Raw genomic sequence first — 17131 nt, 5'->3', positions numbered from 1 at the left:
GCTACATCTGAAGACTACTTCTGGCAGGACAACAAGCTCGTTTGTCACCACAGGCTGTCCTGGCAGGCAGTGCTGTGCAGCCTCCTCTCCACCACTACTGCTGTGCTGTAACATGGCCAAAAACTGACCAAAACCAGCTAGAGGGGACACAGAAAAGGAGCCCCAACATTCCAGAATAGAATGTTTAATTCTGTACTGAAGCCAAGACACAGCAGCATGGCAGCTCCAAGGCATCAAGGTCATGAATGGCAGCCCCAGACTGTGAGGGGACAGCAGGCTGAAAAGTGCTTTGGGGCAGACCTGCAGCACAGCGGAAGCTTTGCCTTGGGCAGGGATGAAACAATAACAGCAAAGCTGACACCAACCTGATAGACCAGCTGTTTCCCCCATCCAGAGATCTGCCATGGGGCATGTCATCATCTGAGGCAGAACCTGGCGTCCCTGAGCCGCTGTCCCGGGGGCTGCAGGCTCTCATTCCCATCCCTCCGAGCTCTGCTGGGCTGCAGCAGGCTGCTGGAGATGCCCCGCTCTGGCCAGGTGTGCCAAGGACTCTGCGGGGTGTGATTTCCAGCTCTGTCTTGAAGCAGGCAGGCTTTGCGGGCTCTGAGAAGCCCTCTCCACACAGCTTGTCCAGGTCGGGCATGCTGAGGGCTCTCAGCTCCCGCAGCCTGGAGCGGGACAGTAGTGGCCGCCCCAGGCCCCGGCTGCGGCGCACCTGTGAGGCCGAGGTGGGGAAGGCTGACATGTCTGCCCCAGCACCATCCTCCTCGCTCCTCTGGGGCTTTCCATCCCCTTTGCCACCCTCGGGCACACACACAGGCTCTGTGCCAAGGGGAGACTTGACCACGGTGCTGGCTGGGCTGGGACTGCCACCGTAGGAGCTCAAGCTGCGCCGTAGTGCCCACGGTGACTCAGCAGAGCTGGATGTGGTGGCCAAGCCACCACACGACCTCCTGGCAAGAGGCAACCTTGCAGCCGAGCAGATATCAATGGCCTTCACAAACGGCCGGTCAAAATTTGCCAGGTTTTCAAAGGATTTGATCCTCTGTTTGACAGAGAAGGATGAAATCGGCTCATGGGGCCAGTTCAGCTCATAGTAATAGTAATTCCGCCTGAAGCTTCTCAGTTTATCAGCAGTGGGGTAGCTAATGTCACTGGCTGAAGGGGATGTATCATGGACTTTCTGGGCACTTTTATAGGTGTAAGCCTGCTCCTTTGCACTCTGGCTGTTAGGCAGATTCAGGTGAACCATCTTTAACATCCCTGTTGCTGCCTGTGGGTATTTCTCCTCTGCAGTTTGGCCCTGAGGGCCTTGCACAGGGTGAACCTCTGCAACATGGCAGTCCTCCCTCAAGTGACCTGATAACTGAGATGGCACCGAGTAGGTCCTCGTCACAGGTTTTGACAAGCCACAGAGACGTCTGTCTCCAGCAGTATGTCCTCTTGAGAAATACTGCATGGTCCCCATCTCCTCAGTCAGCCGAGGCACTTCTGCATTTACCTCTTCTGCTTTCTCCAGCAATGGCAGCCGCAAAAATGATGCTGGTGAGGACGAGGCAGAGGAGGAGGAGGAAGGGGATGATGAGGAGGAAAGCTTCACCTCATTTCTTTTCCCCTCCCAGCTGCTCCTGCGGAACTGAGGGGGACCCCAATGAAGAAGAGCACACTCCAGCAGCCATTCCTACGTTTTGCAGATCTAATTGCCTAAGGTCATCTGCACTATGGATGCTTTTGATTGTGTTCAGGTCTTCTCCAGGGTTATCAGTCCTCCCTTTCACATATTCAGCTTTTGGTATCCCCTGAGGAGGTGAAGTGACTATGGACTGACTGTCTCTGGCACTGAAATCATCCACCTTAGCATCCTTACCCTGACACACCACAGCCTGCATGGAAACTCGCTTCTCTTTTGGCTTTCCCCATGATAGCTCCCCACAGCCACATTTCACTTCACCACTCACGGTTGGACTGCTGCTGCCATTCAGGAGAGGTAGAAGTGAATCTTCAGAAATTACCAGGGACGATTTATTTTCTAGCTCTGATTTCAGAGTCTTTGAGGCTGCTGAAATGCTCTTTCCAGGATCCGAGTTTGTAGGTGAGTTACGGGACAACGGTGTTTTCTTTCCCAGGAGTTTGGGGGATAGTTGTGGAGAAACAGAAGCCCTTTTCTGATCAGCTCCATTGACTTTGGTAGGAGTAATGCCAGAAGAATCTGAATTTGTCTTTGCTTTGCTTTTGATGGTGAACCCTTTTAGCTTTGGTCCTGCTTTAGATTTCTGATTATTTAAAAGGGTGTCCATTATACTTTTTTGTGCCATTGCCTTAGACTCCTGACAGGATTTTTTCTGTGAGGACGGGCTGTGTGGTACTGCAGCTCCTTTGCAGTGATTTGTGCCTGAGCTTTGGACTTTTCCATTTGAAGTCCTTCCTGAAGTCACAGAGTTAATTTTCTCATTTTTTCCTGGCAATTCATGAGTTGCATTAGCCTTTGGATCTTTAGATCTAGTGGGAAAGGGTGACCTGAGCAATATCCCTCTCGTTGGCGATGCATTCACATGATTGCTGTCTGTTTTAGACAAGGTGGACAAACTGTTGGTTTCTTTCTTCACCAAGGAATAATCAACAGCTTGATTACAGTCATCAACTGCCATTTCACTTTCAGATTTGGATCTCTGCTCATCATGACATCCTTCTTTCTCAAACAAGCTGTTCTCCAAGATATTGACATTTCTAGCAGAGCAAAAGCTTGTCTTTTTGCAGTGCAGAGATCCTTTCTCTTCAATGGATTCACAGCATTTCTTATGTTCATTACTGTTCCCCAAATCTATCTGTTCTTCTGTACGTAAGGCACCATTGTTACAGAAAGAGTAAACTTCAGGGATACTGACTGAATTCTTTAGGATGTCTTCTTCTGGCAGGAGAACTGAGGAAGGAGAACACAAGGATGCAGAGGACACATCTGGACACTGTGAAGGACACGGAGTGGGACCACCATGATCTTCCAAACCTAGTTTGTTGATGCTTGTCTCCAGTGACCCACACATTGCACAGCCCTCACTCTGCAAAGCTTTGCCACTGTAAGGGTGCAGCGGGGACAGTGAGGATGAGCTTGTTCCAGAGGTGCGATGCTGCTCCTGTGCAGGCTTCTGTGGCTCGTCGTTCATGCAACAAATCTCAATTTGCTCCTCATCTGACTCTGTTACAGTAGAGCCTGTGGTGGGGGCATTAGCAGCAGCACATTGCCCAAGCAACACCTCACTAGCACTGTCAAAGGCTTCTGTGATAGACTCTGCATCCGAGTGAGAATCCTCCGCAGCCCCATACATCGACTTTGGAAATGGGTCACTTCTCTTCCTTTCCACAGAGTTTGCTGCAGGCAACTCATCCTCATTTAAACTGCTAAAATTCCTAGAATAGTTATTTAAGGAGTTTTTATTCACAGTAAAAAGTTTGCCTGTGTTGATGGAGTCCAACACAGACAGCCCCAAAACCCCTTGTGCATTAGCTCCACAATTCACAGTTTTTTCCAGCAGCTCCTCCTTGGGTGCTCGTGGCTCAGAGCTGGGGCAGCCTTCGTCAGTGCCACAACAGCACATGGTGGTGTACTCGTCTCGGAGGGGACTTTCCGCGCGCGACGGGGTGCGCGAGGCCCTGCCCTCGGGGGCACCCATCTGGCTGAGCAGGTCATCGATGTCAGTGACAGGGATGGCAGCGCAGTCCTCCTCACGGCTGGCCCTCGGGCTGCCTCTGTGCACGTCCCTGCTCACAGCATCGGGCGGCAGTGTTGCTCTCTCTGCCGTGCAGCCACCGACAGCAGTCTGCAGACCTGCTCTTTCTCGCTTCCCAGAGCTCTGTTCTTCCTCTGCTGTGAAGATGCTGTTGACATTGGCCTGATTTTGAGTGTCTACCCCTGGAGACAGGATGAGGTTTGTAAATCTGCTGACAGCTACATCATGATTTAAAAAAAAAAAAAGAAAAAGAAAAAAAAGGCAAAACCTTGTCAAATATAAGAAGTGATACAGAAAACACCAGGTTTTATTACAAAAATAGACACCCACATAGACTACATGTTTTCATTTTGATCTGCACTCCTCCTCCTCTGTAATGATGTTTACAAAAACTCAAATTAATCATAACCATGTGTATTTGAGTAGTGCACAGAAGGGAGCAATCCACTTATCCAAGGTGAGCAGTCATGATCTGTTTAACTCTCATCTTTGAAATTGCAGCAGTCAAGCAGCCAACTACCAAAGTGTCAGCATGCAGTAAGTCACGCTGAGCAGCACTGCTTCTCATCACTTGTTTCATCTCTGAAGTCTCCAACAGAGACCCCAGGGAGCACAGAAAGCCCTGACATAGCAAAGGTGACCAGATAACACAGTGACAGTCTGTGCATAAATAACTTGGCTCTGACCCCTCAGCACTTTTGCAGGTGTTCAATGTGACATGCATGGGTGACGTGATGCACACATTAAGCACATGGGCTGTACTGCATTTCTGGCACAGACCTCTCCCGGCTTCCAGAACATGTTTAACCCACTCCTGGGCAGCACATCGAGCTCTCTGTCACTGCTGCACTCTGACACATTCCTGCTCACCCATTTCTGCAAATGTTCAGCTTCCAGCACTTCACTCTATGCACCAGATTCCACCTCCCTACACTGCTTCTGAGACATGCATCCCCATATAAGGTGCCTTCCACAGGCCAGTTACTATGACATGGAGCCCAGAAAGTGTATGGAGAAGGAGAGGCTATTCAGGGTCAGTGTCCTATCCTGCTCATTTAAAGGTGCCTGCACATCTCTGTACTTCTCACACAAACCTGCAGGATCATCCACATCACTTAACTTACGTATCCATGTTAAGAAGTACCGATTCCTCCTGGAGTCAACAAGGGAAAACACCTCAGGAGGGCAATCTCAAGCAGCCAGATTAGAATTTGAGATACTCCCCTGCTTCAGCATGGTGGATTACCACCTTTTTTGCCAGTGGGATAGGACAAGGGGAAGGGTGAACTGCCTTATAAAGTACTGCCAATGTGTCCTTGCCCCAGTGCTATTGGTTTGAAAACCCACAGCAATCTAAGGAAACAAGAACAAGATCCTGCCAAGCCTGGAATTCCTTAAAGAACAACTGGAAGTCAAGCATCTGGAAGCACTTTAGGTTCCCAGGTACACAAAGGTACACAAAGAGGATCATAAGCTAGAACTAAGCAAAATATTATGTTCTTCCTGAATTTGAAAAGTATGCTTTTCTTTTTCAAACACTCATTTCCACACCACATAATTTGTACAGTCTGTGGGGATTCATATATTGCTGCAGAAGCATAAATCAGCCCTGAGCAGAAAGCAAGAAGGTATTCAGTATTTCAACTCACACTAGAAAACTTTCTGTAATGAAACATCAAAATAAACATTTTTGTAAGATTTAGTTTTCTGTTTCATCTTCCTGCACTTTAGAGAATTCTGACATAATAAAAAGGAAGGAAATAAAAAACGAAAGAAAAGAGGGTTTTAGTGTCTTATTGTCCATTCATAAAAACATTACTAGAACTTCAGATTTAAGAGAGACAGATTTGATTATAAGGGGTCTATATATTTAATGAACAGACACAGCAATAAAATGAGTTGTCAGGACAAGAGCCACTGCCATTTTAGTTCCAGGACTGCATCAAATGACTCAGACCTCTGCAAACACTGGCAGGAGGGACCTACTCTGTGTGGGAACTTTGAATACTTCACACAGGAGTAGGTTTTCTCCCCTTATCATGGTGCCAGAAAGTACCCTGAAGCTTGACTTGGTGATGAAGTGCTTTGCTTGGCTCACCAATGCAGACACAATGCCCCCCCGTCCTCTTCTCTGAATCCATGTGGAAAGCTAGGACAGCAGAAGGTCAGGCCCAGCAGATCCAAGGACATTTTGTACACTTGTACCCGGAATAAATGGTACAAAAGCAAAACTGCTTTCTCACCTGACGCTGCCTTCTGGATCTCCAGGGTTACGGATGTGGGAAGACACTGCATAAGCAAACAGATTTCCTCGTACATCATCTTGCTGACGGGGATGCTGTTGATAGTGGTAATCTCATCTCCTACAGCCATCTTGCCCATTGATCCCTGATGCAAAGAGAGATTCAAGGAAATTATAAATACACATCAGAAGCCCTGCAGAGATTGCAGGGAAGCAATTAATAGCTTATGAGCAACATCCCCTGTTTCACGTCACTGCAGAGCACAGGTACCACTGCTGTCAGTTTGCCAGCACATAAATAAAGAACAGACCGTGTTTCTGCCAGGAGGAGAATTAAAGATCAATCTAAAAAAGGAAGGTCAAAAGATCTGCTGTTTTTTTCTGGGAGATGAGTATCACAATGGAGGACATAGCCCTCTTAGTTAAATGAAATAGGATAGATCAGTCCTAGCTTCTTCAGGACTGGAACACTGTGTGTCATTTTTTAATTCCATGCACGAACTACCTCTCAGGTGGAACTCTCTTAAACCAGTGAACAGCCATGAACTGAGCTCTTAAGGTAAAGGTTTGTTTCTAAATACTGCAAAAGAAATCTGAGAAAAAAGCGGGAACAAAACCCAAATCCCCAGACCTCACAGCCCTATTCAAACTGCTATGCCATATCCCCTCTTACTCTAGAGACTGCTAATGAGATTAAAAATGCTACAGCCAGGTTTGTAGACCAGAGTATTATTCTTCTTTCTGCACTTCTGCATCTAGCAATTCTACAACCAGCGTGAAGCACGTATCCATACTGGTATGGGCATGTATGAGATGCAGAAGAGCAATGTATTACTGGTATTACTGGTATTACTGTAGCTCTTGGCAAACCTGGCCAGCACCTAAACCTCTTGGTTCCAGATTCCGGTAATATGGGGACATGAGCATATAAAACAGTAAAGCATAATATACATTTGTTACCACCATCCTCTGCCACCAGGATTTACTTACTTTGTCTTTGCCCATAGTTAGAAAATAAATACAAAAATTGCATTCCCTCAAAACTGCAACTGCAATGAGGGATGAGGCCATCTCAGTGGATCTGTGTCCTGCCTCTCTTAGTTTCAAACTAGCCCGGGTGCACCTCTGAATCAGAAACAATTTATTTAGCAGCAGCTCCAGAACAACATGGGGTGAGACATTTTGCCCAGCAAGGACAAACACCTCAGTTGTGCTTACTCTCAACAGACCACTTGCTTAATAATAACCATGAAAATAATAACAATCAGCCCCACAATGGGAAAGCACATCACTGTAAGGCACTCAAATTACAAATTACCATTTCTGCTGGTCCCCCTGGCCGCATTCCTGTGACGACAACCTTCAAGGGCATGGCTTGGATTTCCAGATCCAGGCCGAATGACTCGTGCTCATTGCGAACCAGAGTAACAACTTCAACCTGGCCCTGCCCAACCGCATCAGGTGCTTCACACTTCCTGCTGTGAGGGAGCATCCTGGCAACAGGCTTGTTGTAAGAGCCATGCTCCTCCGTCCTATGTCTCTGAAGGCTTCGGCACTCAGTGCTCATCATGCTTTTCACTCTGGTGACTGCTCTGTGCTCAAGTTTTGGCGATCTCTTGGATTCAAGCTGTGCTTCCCGGAGCTCCCTCAAACTCAGGCTGCCAAGACGAACTTCAGGCACACTTGAGTAATCAAATGCTATGATGGGGAAAAAAGGAGATTCAACTTGCTCCAGCGTGCTGTCTGCAGACTCCACAGAGTTGCTGAAGACAGGGGAAGATGTCTCTATGCCACTGTATCTCGATGACTCACTGTCCTGGCTCTCATCATCGATTTCTACAGACGAGGTTGTAATGACAATGCCAGCATCCTCCTGGCTCTTGGCCCTCTGGCTTCTGTGCAAGTGGGAACTTTCATCGTCATCACTGGCGTCACCATCATAGAAAACAACCCGCCTCTGTCGGTGAAAGGGGCTGCGGGCAGATTTGGGGCTGTCGCTGAGGATGCCGGGTCGGACAGACTCCACATGCTTGTTGTGATGGCCAGATGACCTCCCACTAGCTGGAGAAGCCAAACCATTTGCTTTTGTCACTCCTGCATCTCTAGCAGCTAGGGAAAAAGAAAGTTATACTTTAACTGTACTTACAGATGATTTTTAACACTGCACATCTCACTACAGCAGAATACATGTGGGTCTGTTTACAGAGAAAGCTTAACTCTTCTTCACAAAGCAAAAAGCAGGCTTTTCATGTCCTCCCTCTAACTACAGTAAACATCAAGAGGACTGCAGATAGCATTACAATTTATGAGTAATTCCCAAAATCAGTTCATTAGCATGTCTAGTTCTACTTTCAGTTTACTTCTAAATTATGACTATGACTCAAAGAAGAAAGGGATGCAAACTCAAATGTGTATCTTAGTTTAAACCACAGATTTTCTTTCACATTTTCATTAAATCTAAGTTCAGGACTCCTGTATTAATTCACAGAGAGTAAAAATTGCTTTCTTGAACAAAGACTGAAGCACACAACAATCAATTTCAAATTAGCAAGTAACAAACCCAAGAACCTTTCCCACATTCTCCTTAGAAAGAACTGCATCTCACTTAGTGGGAAGTTACTTTGTTTTGCTTTTTTTTGGTGGCTAGTTAGAAATGTAAAAATGCTTTTAAACATTAAATAACTTCCACAGAAAATAAGATGAGACAAAGAAATTACTTGAGAAACACAGGAAAGGGAGAACAAATACATCCTTTGAATTTGTGATCAGATGCACATCAGTAAGGACACACAAGGTTCTTTCAGCCAGTTATTACAGGGAGAAAGATACACACTCAAAATATCTGATGTACAAATGCACATTTGTTTGTTTTTATACATATATTGACCCTCTCAAAAGTTTCTGAGATAGCTATGAACAGTCTCCATAAATGTAATAAGTAAGATGATCAGTCATTTGAAAAAAAACCCCAAACTCTGCGGTGCTGTCAATCTAGTTTAATCCAAACCAAAGTAATTTTCACACTATCAGAACAGTGTTTTGAACAAAATATCATGGGAACAGGCATTTCTGTGGATTGTTGTAAATTCCTTCAATTTTCCAGAACTTCATGTGATCAACAATGGCTTACAATACACTGCCAGGCATTTCTTCCCAGCACAGGGACCACCACAGCTCTCCTGTACAGGAACCCAGCCTCCAGTGACTCTGCCCCACCAGCCCAATGACCAGACACATTTGCATCACTTACTCAGGCTGCCAGGGAGAAGAGAGCCATCATCCAGCCAACTGCTCCTGTTCTTCTGACGGAGCTGCTCCTCATCACACGAGCCAGGGACAGCATCCGAGAAGGGGAGATGGCTCGAACCATCGTGGGAGAAGTACTGGGAAAGCTCTGCCTCAGAGCTGATGGATCCCTGCTGAAGAGAAGTGACCCTGGTGACCTGCTGTCCTCGATGTATAAAGCCCCTGCCTGCATGTGAGCCCCACACAGACCACACGTATTGCTGCGTTAATAAAGTTTAAACCCTCTTTTTAAAATAGAGGACTTGTCAGTATACTGAGAGCCAAACTGTTGAAATTGGATGTCTGAAACACTGCACACCAACACATTTTTAGCCAATACAATAAATAAAAAAGGATTCCAAATCCCACTGCTTTACAGGGGTGGTTCAGTGCAGAAACAAGGGATGAAACTATTCAGTTTTGCAGTTCCCTTTGTTCTACACTGAGAGAAGGGAAGGCTTTGTACCGCCAGACATGGTGTCAATGGCTTCCAGGGCTTTACCAGGAAAAACAGATTCTTCCCTGCAATGGCTATATAAAGGCACTTAGTCTCAGCCTTCTGCCCACAGGCTCAGGTCCTTCTTGCTAACTTTGTCTGTGTCCCACAGAGCAGGGGTACCTTGGACGTGGCAGGAGGTGGGACCCCATATCCTTCTCTGCCATGCTCTGCACATCACTCCCAAAGGCTACAGTCACACAGACAAAGAGAACCTTGCTGCTCTCACAATTTAAATGTGTGACACAAGAAACAAACCCTTTTATGGAGCTCATGTGACAGGGAAGGAGCATGCAGGTTTGGTTTTGAACCCCTTGACCAAGTAATAGCTTCAGTAAAAGCTGAATTTGAAGCAGGCTCTATTTTTATTGCATCTAATCCTTTTACCCGGCTTGCTGGCTCCAAGAAGCGTTTCATAGTCCAGCTGAGGGAAGATGAGGTCTCTCCTTGTTTGGCCTTCACACTAGGAGATGGACTTTTTTGCACAGCTCCTGTTAAACACAGATTAGTTAGATGCCTAAAATTAAAGCTGTAGTCCATATAATCAAACAGGCTTCTCATTCATCTTCTGAGCTGGTGGCTGCATTTAATCCCACTTATTTAGTATCTGAATTGCTTTCTTAAGTGAGATTCATTCAGCATTTCACAAGCTCCCTCTCAGATCAGATGGAATGCTACCACCGAGACATGTTACACCAGCCAGGCCCAGGGCAGTGCTATGAACAAGAGAGGAGCAGGAGATGGTCTTCCCCATCTGTTGGAGCATGCTGCTGACTAGGGGTAACCTCAGAAGACAAATCAGCAGCCACTGGCAAGGTCAACTTCAATGAAGATCTTAGCTGACACACATAAAAAGGGGATCATAACAAATCTAACATTTCTGTCTGAACATCACCTTACTGGTCACTCTGCCATTGCCAAAAGTTTGCTTTCATCTGCCAGACTTTGGGAAATGCCGGAGTTCAAACACATCACAGAGATGCCAGAGTACACATCTTGACATGACTTTAAAGATCAAAACGGTGTTAAAACATATAGTCCAGTATACAACACCTGGACTTTTTCAAATGGTCAAAAACCTTTTTGGGGCTTTTTTGCCATTAAGGTCAAGCATACATGGATGGAGTAGACCCCTCCTGCTCTTTCCCTGCTGGAACACTGTGCTTCCCCTCATCTTGAAAAAAGTTCAGAACCACCACTTCTTCATATCCCTACTTTCAGGTCATGGCAGTCCAGTGGACAAAAGTGAGTTACATAAGCTGCTGATACATCTGAACTGGATGTTTGTGCTAAAATTTCTGCAGTGGACAGAGTGATGATACTCCCTACACTGTTCTGCTGTCTTGAGGGCTCTCAAAATATTGATGCTGGGGAACTTCAGAGCATGCCCTTAAGGGCTCGTGCATCTGTTAGAGAACAGGCACTAGAGAAGAGAACATGTTGCTACCTGTGACGTGAGAGGAGCTGGAGTCCTTGCTCTCTCGGTGGGTAGTACGTGCGATTGCTTCATCCATCTCCTGCTCTGAAACCTGAAGTGGGGTGGAAGACAAAGCTCAAACAGGGTACAAGAAATTGCAAGAGTCTTACCACAAGAACATATAAGCCACTATTTTTAAAGATGCAATAAAGAAGACCTAGTTGAGTGCTCCTAAGCCCTTTCCCCTGACTCAGACTCTCTCGATGCCACTTTCCTGCAAAAACTAGGAAGCAGAAGCCTGCCAGCTGCAAGAAGACTACATCCAAGTGACACAAAATATAAACAAATAAAACAGTCCCAGATGTAAAGAAATCAAATTAAGCTATTAGAGTTCAGTTTTAACTCAATTAAAAGCTGTGTATTGATTTGTTGAGAAAATGTGACTTTAAAATAGACAAAGACTGCTTTATGCAAGCATACATCAGAAACTTAAGCTATTCTACACTTAACCCACTGGAAGAATACCAGACTTCCCATAATATTAGCTGTCTTTTTAATTTTCTTTTCTCCTTGCTTTTAAAAGAAAACCTAAATCAGTAATTGGAAATTAATGTTTCCCTGGTGTAAGAATAAATACTGGTTTACCAAATTTGCTAATTTAGCCCATAATTACTGCCATACATTTAATTCTTATTACTGGAAAACATATGATTTTATACAGGAACAACTAGTCTGCAGGAATATATATTTAAGAAGAGAAAGTAAATTAATTCTGTCAAAAATACTTTCTATGCACATTGATTTACATGAATTAAAATTCAGCATAAATAGAGACTACAGACTTGAGTCTTCCTGAACCATGAAGATTTGTGAGATTCTGAAGCAAACTCAGCAGTTTAAACATGGCATAAATGCCATATTCAGTCAGAATAACAAGCAGAAAGAAAATTTTGTGGTATTTCTTTTGGAAGTACATGAAAACACCAAAGCAAACATACTCAGCAGCAAAATGTACTGTGGATCTTTTGTGTTATAAAATAAGAAATTAAGTACAAAAATGTTCGAAACAACATGAACCTTTGTAAAAACACATCTCTGTTTCCAGCCTGTGCCATGACCTTACAGCAAACCAAAAGTCCCTGGGCTCCTGGGGCACAGGGAGTTCCTGCAGAACATGGACCAGATCCTTAGACTATGATCCATGGCCTTAACACAAACCTTTTGGTAAAACATATCCCAAGAATTAAAACAGGTCCCAGGCACACTGCAGCACATTTTTTAAGTTAACCAGAAATCCATGCTTCTGCAAACTCTGCCAGCTTTGATGTTTAGCATCCTTTATGTTCAGGCAGTTCAAAACGGAAAGGGACAAGTTAATTCCTAACTCCAATCTGCACACTGGGGTACTATTATAAGCAAATGAAAAAAAAAAATACCCACACTTATTTATCAATCCCCCAGTACTTTCAGAAAATGGGTGACAGTAACACAACAATAAATATGGGTTCCTATAGGGACACTCCTCCAGAGATCCAGCCATGAGAGATTATGGATTCAATACTGCCAGGATTATGGATTCAGTACTGCAAAAATGCTTTAGAGTCTGTCCAGTTCAACTTTCAGCTTTTCATACATTTCTTGGCAAAGGATTTGTCGTCATCTTAAATATCACTTATGGAAAACTGTAATAGGAGCCACTTAATAGTCTCCCTCTGTTACTGAGTAATACCAAGCAATTAGCTTAACTCAGTTCATCCTTTCAGCAGACACCAGGTTAGGTCACTCATCAGTTTTCAAGATCCCACCACAGCAAAAGAGGGACAGATGAGAAAGGGCAGGCTCTACACCACAGCATTTTTATTTCATGCCTCTTACAGACAATCCAGAAAGGCTGTAAGCCTTTATAATGCAATCACATTGAACCATTGTTTTGGTTCAGCACAGCACACAGATTCACCAGAAATACTGTTATCTTAGGCTATAAGCCCAATTCTTACCCTCACCATGCTTACCTTTAATAGAACCACAGCCTCTTTCTTTCTAGCAGCACAAGGCCTCCCAACAAAGATAATAAACTCTGGCAAGCAGACCCCTGTTTGTTGACTGTATAATTTGATTTAGCAGAAAATACACTATTAATTACAAAATAAGAAACCTGAGTGCTCCTAGATATGGCTTTCTTAAGGCCATTTGTAGTTATGAGTTCAAAAGTCAGAGCTTTCTGGACCCACTAATGCAAATATTTTTACAGCTTCATCCTGTTTAAACAGGAAGGTTTAGTACACTCATGAAATTCTTTGAAATACTGAAATAAAAGAAGCTGTTATTCCCTATAGCTTGGCTAATAGGCTTTCATCTTCTATCATCAATTTTTAAAAAATGCTTGAGAACACTTACTTTGTAAATACAGCCTTATTTCCAAACTGACCTTGCACAGATTCAGTAGCAGTGTGCTCCATTTTCTCACATTTTAATTCCTGAAGGAAAACTTTGATCTTTGGATAGATTTTACTTTATTACAGTTGATCAATTCAAGCTGTTGATACATATATTCCTGGCCCTAAATTATATTCTACTCAAAGACAAAGTAACTGCAAAATAACTTCTGGGAGGAAGAGGTCTTGTGCTGTATTTGCGTTGCTACTTCATCCAAGTACCAAGAAAGATGGGAACACTTCATTCAAGCAGTTCCAAGAAAATGCAATTGATCAGTGAGTGACTAAGTGAAAAGCACCAGGGACAGTCCAACATTGCTGTGACTTACAAAACTGGGAAGCATCATTACAATCCTGACATCTTGCACAATACATGCCATAGCAAGAAAAAGCCATTTTCTTCATTTTCTGCTTTTCCAACAGCAAGACTCAAATTACAGCGCCAGATGAAAACAATCCAGATACACTCACTCATTTTCTCCTCACCTTTGGGTTAGGATGACGACTAATGATTAGGCTGACTGGTCCTGGTCCACACTCACTGAGGATTGCATAGGCTTCGCTTAGTGCTGCGTGACGCAGGCTCACAGAATCCGCCTCCAGAATCTGGTCACCCCGGCTGCACAGAGACACACAGTCACCTCATCACAACCACCTTCCACGAAAAAAGCACTGTGCTTTCAACTGATGGCCAAGATTTTTCAAAGACATAAGTGTTCTGGAAAATACATGACTTTCAAAGAAGGTGCTGCTACCAGTGATGTGAATGGTTTAAGTCCTCTTGAGTTCACAATGGAGGCTCAGAGATCCCTTCTGCACTTACTGCCAGTGCAAAAAATCTCTATTGAATCAACCAAGAAAACTGTCTGCATTCATATCAGGGTGAAAGCAAGCTTCAGTTCCAGTTCTGCATTCAGATATTTATTGAGCACAGAAGAGGAAAAATGGGATTCAGATGGGCTGTTCCTTCACACCATACTGAATTACTTACAAGAAACACTGATAAGAAATTAATTATTTAGATACGAGTTTATGAAATTACTCCAGGAAAAAATTGAGCCTGGTAAGCCTGTATTTGTTGAAAATTATCATAGAGAACCCATTAAAAAGGAAAAAGAAAAAACAAAACAAAATGCTCCTGAAAGGAAAACACACTGTGTGATTTAAAAGGGCATGTAGTGGTATGACAAAGGAGTATGGCTTCAAACTGAAAGAAAGCAGGATTAGATCAGTGTTGGGAAGCAATTCTTTCCTGTCAGGGTGGAGAGGCACTGGAACAGGTTGCCCAGAGAAGCTCTGGAAGTGTTTGAGACCAGGATGGATGGAGCTTTGAGTAACATGACCTAGTAGAAGATTCCCTGCCCATGGCAGAGGATTTGAAACAAGATGATCTTTAACGTCTCTTCCAACCCAAACCACTTCATGATTCTATGATTGTTTAGCTCTGTTTTCTCAGTTTTGTAACTCTTGCTTATGGTGCTCAGTCATCTGGAACTATTCAAAAGAAAATATCATCAGCTGGGGATATCATTAAAGCATTCTCCATAATTCCTGAAACATTTGCTTTGAATAGACCCTCTCAATGAAGCTATTACTGCCGGCTTGTGTTGGGCTACTTGTGACAATGACACTGTGGTGTATGACACTATTAGTGCACACACCAAATGCACAATAACAATTCCAATTCAGTAACCTGCACTTCTGGTACGGGCTCAGGAAAGTGAAGAGTGACTTGTCAGTTGTGCAATCATCTCACTACTCTGCCTATCTTTTAGACTTGCACAAATGGAGTCACTTACAGCCACATGACTGAGAGAGGGAGCTCAAATACAGAAGAGCTGGATTCAAACCTCCACTGGCATTGCAAAGCCAACATTTGATTAACAATGTTTTCCAAAAATCAAAACCACCCTGTAAGTCTTGGCCTATGAAGGCATAAATCACTGATGGGACAACAGAAGCAATGTCTCAAAGAAGCAAGCTAAAAATCTGGGAAGCATGCCTGGATATAATCAATCACATAAACCTAATAAACAATGCAGCTGTTACATACAGACATAACCAGCACTGCAATGTTTTCCAAAGAGGCCTGCAAGAAAGCAAGTTACCATTAAATGCTATCTCCTGTAGACATTTCTACGTTATAGGAACTTTCAAGGGTTTTGGCAGCAATGCCACCATAAAATTATCTTCTTCCCTTATTCCAAGAAATCAAATTTCTATTGCAGTTTTCCTAGTGAGCCAGGAAACAGAAGGCACTCTCTAGCAAGGCATTTGTTCAGCCTCTCTGCACCAGCGCTCACATCACACACTCAAAGAGGATCACACAGTCCCAGCACCTTTTCAGCACAGTCTCCCCGCTGGAGCCATGCTCCCAGCACCCACCAGCATTTATGGAGGAACGCAGAAAGTGGCAAGGTTTCCTCCAATGGTTTTCAAAAATGAAGCCTCCACAAGAGGAAAAGCAAGTTTCTGTCACTTAATCCAATGTAGGCACAAGGGAATCCTGGGAATGACTGCTTCCTAGATACACGCCTGCTCCATGACAGAGTGCTGCTGGTCAGCCTGCAGCAATCCTACCAGACTGAGAGTAAGGGCCTAAGCCATGGGCACAGGCAGCAGCAGGAGCATTTATCCCAGCTCTTTTTAGGAGAGTTTCAGGTGACTGAGCTTTTAGCAGTGCTCTGCAAATTTCCTCCCAATCTGGGGTCTCTGGCTGCAGCTCTCACAAAAAAGCATGAGGCTGCACTTCTTGCTGCTCCCCTTTTTCAAAGGGTGCTATTAGCCTCAGCTTTCCGTATAGAGAATTTAAAAAAAAAAAACAACTGAACAACCCAGACCTTAATGATCATGCTGTTTCCAGAACAATGTTTCCTGGGCATTTAATACTACTTTGAAATGCCTTAACATAAATGTTTTCTTTTTGGTGAACTCTTAAGTATAAATTTCCTCCCTGCTATATCAACCAATTCGTGAAAACAAAATCTCAATCGATTTTATTGTAAAACCACTCCAGCACGTTTCTGCTTTAACCAACCTTAATCTGCCATCCATTTTAGCCACTGATCCTGGGGCCAGGCTGTGAATGTATATCCCGGGTGAACTGTTTTCCAGTGTGAGACAACAGGCACCGATGCCGAGCCCGACCCCTGGCTCTGTGAAAAACAAGAAGTACAAAGAAACGTGGCAGATTGTAATCGCAAAGGGCACACAAGTGTTTGTGTTCCCACATCCCATCTGAGTTCAGGACTCGTGTCATTGTTTCAGGGCTGGCCTTAGGTGCAGTCAGTCAGGAAGCTAAGACCAACAAGTGGAAATCAGGATTGAAAACAGCTGATCCTGACTGTTTTCTGAGATTGATGTATCTCAGAAAATAACTCTGTGCACCGTGGGAACCTCTTGGAAAGGTCTGATCTGGTCCAAGGCACAAAGGAGGAGAGGCAGCAATCCAATCAAGATGTCACCTAAAATTACTGCAGAAAACATGAGCACAGAAGATGCTGCCAGTTGTATTGCTCTCTTTTGTTAGAT

At 44.3% G+C, this 17131-nt stretch overlaps 1 protein-coding gene across 1 annotated transcript in view; it reads right to left on the bottom strand.

The window, feature by feature from the left end:
• Nucleotides 1-17131, bottom strand: part of PDZD2 (PDZ domain containing 2) — a 136920-nt gene that overhangs the window by 13506 nt on the left and 106283 nt on the right. Inside the window, 9 exon segments of the mRNA XM_031063074.1 lie at nucleotides 366-1607; nucleotides 1609-3943; nucleotides 5969-6113; nucleotides 7286-8076; nucleotides 9218-9386; nucleotides 10136-10239; nucleotides 11196-11277; nucleotides 14087-14219; nucleotides 16638-16755. Of these exon segments, the coding sequence (XP_030918934.1) occupies nucleotides 366-1607; nucleotides 1609-3943; nucleotides 5969-6113; nucleotides 7286-8076; nucleotides 9218-9386; nucleotides 10136-10239; nucleotides 11196-11277; nucleotides 14087-14219; nucleotides 16638-16755 (5119 nt within the window).

The sequence above is a fragment of the Geospiza fortis genome, unplaced genomic scaffold (genome assembly GCF_000277835.1).
Source record: "Geospiza fortis unplaced genomic scaffold, GeoFor_1.0 scaffold174, whole genome shotgun sequence".
Lineage (NCBI taxonomy): Eukaryota > Metazoa > Chordata > Aves > Passeriformes > Thraupidae > Geospiza > Geospiza fortis.
Note: the sequence above shows the minus strand (reverse complement) of the source record. Positions and strands in the feature narration are given on the sequence as shown.